The 5,506-nt window shown below is 56.3% G+C and overlaps 1 protein-coding gene across 1 annotated transcript in view; it reads right to left on the bottom strand.

The window, feature by feature from the left end:
• HCN4 (hyperpolarization activated cyclic nucleotide gated potassium channel 4) overlaps positions 1 to 5,506 on the bottom strand; it is a 37,208-nt gene that overhangs the window by 2,734 nt on the left and 28,968 nt on the right. The window contains 2 exon segments of the mRNA XM_077748992.1: positions 3,098 to 3,316; positions 5,301 to 5,462. Of these exon segments, the coding sequence (XP_077605118.1) occupies positions 3,098 to 3,316; positions 5,301 to 5,462 (381 nt within the window).

The following is a 5,506-nucleotide window of genomic DNA, read 5'->3' as shown; positions in this document are numbered from 1 at the left end:
GGGAGACACAGAATTGGAAACAGGCTCCAGGCTCTCAGCTGGCAGTCAGCACAGAGCCCGACGCGGGGCCCGAACCCACGAACCGCGAGATCATGACCTAAGTGAAAGTCGGACGCTCAACCGACTAAGCCACCCAGGCACCCCTCATACATTAGTACTTCTAAGAGGTGCAGGAATGGGAAGACAGGACCCAGTGTGGGCACAGACAGATGCCAATAGACATCTGAAAGCTGGGAGATGAAGTTTCCTGAAGTTCTTCCAGCCACGCTGGAAGTTCTGCTTAAAGTTNACACAGAATTGGAAACAGGCTCCAGGCTCTCAGCTGGCAGTCAGCACAGAGCCCGACGCGGGGCCCGAACCCACGAACCGCGAGATCATGACCTAAGTGAAAGTCGGACGCTCAACCGACTAAGCCACCCAGGCGCCCCTCATACATTAGTACTTCTAAGAGGTGCAGGAGTGGGAAGACAGGACCCAGTGTGGGCACAGACAGATGCCAATAGACATCTGAAAGCTGGGAGATGAAGTTTCCTGAAGTTCTTCCAGCCACGCTGGAAGTTCTGCTTAAAGTTGTGCCCAGTCCCAGGGGGCAGAACACCTAGAGCTGTAGCTTAGAGAATTCCCCATGCCTGGAGAATCAATAGTGGTGAAGAGGCAAGGTCTGGAGACAGGGATGGAGTCAGAAGGTTGCTGAAGTGGTCCACGTGAGAGCTAGTAGTGGGGATGAAGGGGAGGTAATACATTTCAGAGGGATTGATGGGTGAATCATATTGGAGAGCCATTAGCTAAAGAACAAAATAAAGGCAACTCTCGAATGGAATGCCACAAGAGGCTTGACATTGCCCTAAAATGAACCCTGGTGCTTTTTCTGAACTATCCCTGATTGTAGTCCCAGAATGATCCCCCATCCTGGCCACACACTGGGCCTTCAGCCTGGTCACACACTCGCCCCTGATCCTGGTCACATCCTGGGCTCCGGCCCTGGTCACGCGCTGAAATCTGACCCTAGTCACACACTGAGTCCTGACCTGGTCACAGGCTGGGCCCTAACGCTGGCCCATGTGGATTCCTCACCTGGCCCCCGACGAAGCCCTGGCTTTTACAACCCGACTCCTTCTGTCTTTCCCCTTTCCAGCCCCCTCATTCCTAACTCAGACCTTTGTTTTAATCAGGCTGATTTCACCCCCACCCATCTACATACCTTTGCTGCTGTTCATCATGATGGCTAGGCTAGAATTCTACTCTTCTACCTTCTCCTTCCTCTGTCTCCCCAAACTGGCCCTACCCACCCTGCCCTGGCTCTGCAGGCTCTCTCGAGCTCTCCCTTTGGCAGCATGGGACCTGGCCCACCATCTCTCAGCCACCCCACCAAGGGACAGCACCTGGAGCAGGCAGACAGCCAATTAATCAATACATACAATGCAGGACACTGAGAATTCAGTGGGGATGGACAGACCTGGGTCCTGCCCTCACAGAGCCACAGCCTGAATAGGGAAGAGGGGATGTTAAACAACCGATCACACAGATTAATCAAAAAATGGCAAGCATACCAAGTGTGGTGAAAGGGAATCAGAGGGCATGGTGGGGTCATCTGATGGTCAGGTGAAAAGGAGAGAGGAGAGTTCCAGGTGTCTGTGCCAAGGCCCTGTGGCAGGACACGTGTAAGGCTCTGGCATGGCAGGAATAGGGGGCTGTGGCCCATGGCATGATCTGGGCATGAGAAGGGCAGGAGCCAGGGATACCTGGATGGCTTAGCTGGTTGAGCATCCATCTCTTGATTTTGGCTCAGTTCATGGATGGAGCCTGTATCAAGCTCTGTGCTGCCTGTGTGGGATTCTCTCTTTCCCTCCCACTCTGCTCCCCCCCCACACACACACACGCACACACTCACACTCTCTCTTTTTCTCTCTCTCAAAAATAAAATAAATAGGGGGCCTGGGTGGCTCGGTTGGTTAAGCATCTGACTTCAGCTCAGGTCATGACTTAACGGTTTGTGGGTTCGAGCCCCAGTTTGGGCTCTGTGATGACAGCTCGAGCCTGGAGCCTGCTTCAGATTCTGTGTCTTCCTCTCTTTCTGCCCCTCCCCTGCTTGTGTTCATTCTCTCTCAAAAATAAACGTAAACATTTAAAATAAATTAATTAAATGAAAACATATTTAAAAAAAAAAAACAAAACAAGGGCAGGGGCCAGATGCTGCCCCTTAAATGCCAGGCTGAGGAAACACCGCTCAGAGTTCCTGTGCACCTAGAAGTAACGTGAAGACTCTAAAGAGTTTTAAGCAGGGTGATACAATCAGCTTTACAAGCTTTAAGTGCCTGCTCTATCTGCCATGTAGAAAAGTGAAATAGAAGGTAGCAGATGGAGCCCACTTGGCCAATAAATATTGAAGAACTTGCTTTGTGCTAACACAGTCTTAGTGGTTGACACGTACTACTCACTCCTCATGATCTGATTGATCCTTTCTAATGTCCCCATCTTACAGATGAGCAAATGGGGCACAGAGACGCGAAGTGACACGCCTGTGCTCCGTGGACAGCTGGTTGTATCGTTTGGGCCCCACTGCACAGAGGTGGCTGTAGAGCATGGGGGTGGGGGTAGCACCTAGGAAGACAGAAGACACGGAGCAACAGACAGCAAGGCCTGAGCCACCAGGGACCCAATGTGTGACGACTGAGAAAACATGCCAGCCAAGGTGAGCGGCAGAATCGGCCAGAGAGGGGGGAAGGAAGCCAGGGGTGTGCAGTTGCGGAAACCAAGCGCGAAGCAAGGAGGGAGTGATAACTGTCTAACGCCACTGACAAGCTGAGCAAGACAAGGACCCAAAGGAGCCATTGGCTTTAGCAACGCAGAGGGCACCGGTGGACAGCAGTTTAACGGGCTGAGATACGGATTCGGCAACCAGAAACAATGTGGGGGGTCTGTTTATTGTAGGAGTTTGTTCCACGAAAAGGAGGCAGGTAACTGAAAAGTTAGCAACCAAAGCCAGATGATGGTAGAGGACAGAACACGTCGGGGGGCTGCCGGCCTGTGCTCCCCGGGAACGGATGGTCAGCTTCTCCCGAGAGCGCCCAGGATAGACCACAGGTTTCTGACCTACCTTTTCCTGGTACTGGCGCCGGGAGGAGTCCAGAGACTGGATGAGGGCGGTGGCGTGGCCGATGAACATGGCGTAGCAGGTGGCGCCCACGATCATGCTGAGCATGGTGAGCCAGACGTCCGACATGCCCACGGGTGCCTGCCGTCCGTACCCGATGCACAGCATGTGGCTCATGGCCTTGAAGAGGGCGTAGGAATACTGCTTTCCCCAGGAGTTGTTCTGTGGATGGAGAGGGAGTGGGTAGTGAATGGCCCACCCTCTCACTAGAAAGATCCTTGCCACCCTCCACCCATCAACCTAACTCTTTCCCAGCGTCTAAGCCCTGGGCTTCCAACCTGGCTGTTGGCTGAAAGCCTTGAGTGAGGGACAGGAGGTCCATGATAGCAACCTGTCGTGACAGTGGGTCCCCAACTTGGGCCTTCCTCTTTGCTATGGGGGACAGGTATCAGACTGGCAGCCCCAGCAAAGGGAGGGGAGCCAGTCTCTCAGCCCCGATGGGGCAGCCTGGAGCCGCCCCCCACCAGCAGCCAAAGGCTCCCCGCTGAGCCACCCTGCTGTCCTCTGCTTGCTGAAATAGCTCTGTCCCCCCACCAAACCACTGCCAAGTGAAGCCCATTTCCCCACTGACCTCAATTATAAAACCAGATACGCTTCCCCTGGGGGGACAAGCTCTGGCAGCCTGAGCCAAAAACACTGTCCTCGTTCTGGGTGAGCGAAGTTTAGGCGCAGCAGAGCTAACTCGCCTCCTGGGTAAGCCCCGCCGGAATTGGTCCGGGGCTGAGGCCACTAGTTATCCTCCCCCACCAGGAGGTGGACTGTCTGGAACACACAATGCTTGGGGGCAGGAGGAGGGAGAAAGGGAGCGAGCGAGGCTCCTGGCTATTTTTGTCTCGAAAGCCAGTCAGTGTCTCAAGGAAGTCTCCGTGTGGGAACGTTGGGTGCGGAAGGGCCATCTCCTGAATTTAGTGCATGTGTGGGCCTGTCACCCTCACACGGAGCAAACTGTCCCCAAACCAGCACCTGCCACCTCCCCAGCACCTCCCTGTTCACACAGGGGGTGTGCTAGCAACGGTGTGCACCTAGCGGGGAACCCACAGAGCCCCGAGCCCCAAACCCTTCTGCAGTCACCAGGCTGTTCCTAGCACCCGGAGAAAGGCACAGGAGCCGCGTGCCATGTTCAAGGTCACTCAATTGGTCCTAGACAAAGCTGAGCTGGTCTGGTGGCTCTCTGTCCAGACTAAGTTGGGGAGGTGGGCGCGGCTGATCCAGGGGTGCCGGCCTGTGCTCCCAGCCTAGGGAACTGGGGTGGCCCCAGCTGCCTCTTAGTCGGGGCTTCTGGCCTTACTGAGGAACCTCTGGGGACCCGGAAATTCAATCCATATGGCTGATTCATTTACACTTAGCTCATCAAAAGCCTGTTTTGTAAAGGCCTATTTGATGCTGAAAGATGCCTTAGGGTCTCTTTCACCTCTTTCAAAGCTGGTTTTGCCTCCCCTGGGGCCCTGGGGATTTGCCAGCAGACCAAACGGACTGTCTGGAGGAGGGAGGCAGGGGTTTGCCAGACCCACAGAAATGCTCACAGGTCCAGGGGGCCCTCGCTCCACCTGGTGCCCCATCTGTCCATGGGAGGCTGGGGGGCCCCACGCAATGGCTTCCCAGCCCCAACCCCATCTTCCCTCACCCACTGCAGGGTTGGTGGAAGGGAGGTGGTAAGCCCTGCTGGCTGAGGACCGCACCTGTGAGTAGCAGGTGTGCATCTGAGGGGTGGGCGGTGGAGGGGACGTGGGGAGTAAGGGACAGCCCGTCTCAGCTGCTGGAGCAAAAGGAGGAAGCCTTGTGTGATCTGGGAGTCCCAGCAGTGTCTCTGGGGAGCAGAGGTAGGACGGGAGCCCCCAGCCTGGCTTTGCCACACTTGGTGCTGTCTGAGCAAGGCCAAGGCTTCGTCTCCCTGGGTGAGGTCAGGGGAACGCGAGGCTCCCAGCTGCACTGGAGGCTGTAAGAAGGCACAGGGCACAGCACGCAGCCCAGAGCTCTGGGACCCACCTATACTGGCGAGAGCCACACGCCCTCGGGCACCAGGCCGGCACCGCAGAATCCTAGTGCAGGACCTCGGGAGTCCCAAGCCATTGACCTCCTCTGCCCACCAGTGCCTCGTCGGCTCCCTCTTCCCAAGGCCCCGCGGGAGGGCCGAGCGCCCGCTCACCACCATGTTGTTGATGGACACCCAGCAGTCGTCGGGGAAGTCCTGCAGCATGGGCACCAGGAACTGCAGGCAGCCGTCCCAGTGGCACAGCAGCAGCATCATGCTGATGAGGTTGCAGATGCGCATCACCGCGCTCGCCAGGTCGTAGGTCATGTGGAAGATCTGCGGGCGGGGCGGGCGCGAGGGGGAGAGGGAGGAAGCCGCCC

Source organism: Crocuta crocuta, unplaced genomic scaffold, assembly GCF_008692635.1.
Source record: "Crocuta crocuta isolate KB4526 unplaced genomic scaffold, BGI_CrCroc_1.0 scaffold130, whole genome shotgun sequence".
Lineage (NCBI taxonomy): Eukaryota > Metazoa > Chordata > Mammalia > Carnivora > Hyaenidae > Crocuta > Crocuta crocuta.
The sequence above is the reverse complement of the archived record's forward strand: the minus strand, read 5'-3'. Positions and strand labels throughout refer to the sequence as shown.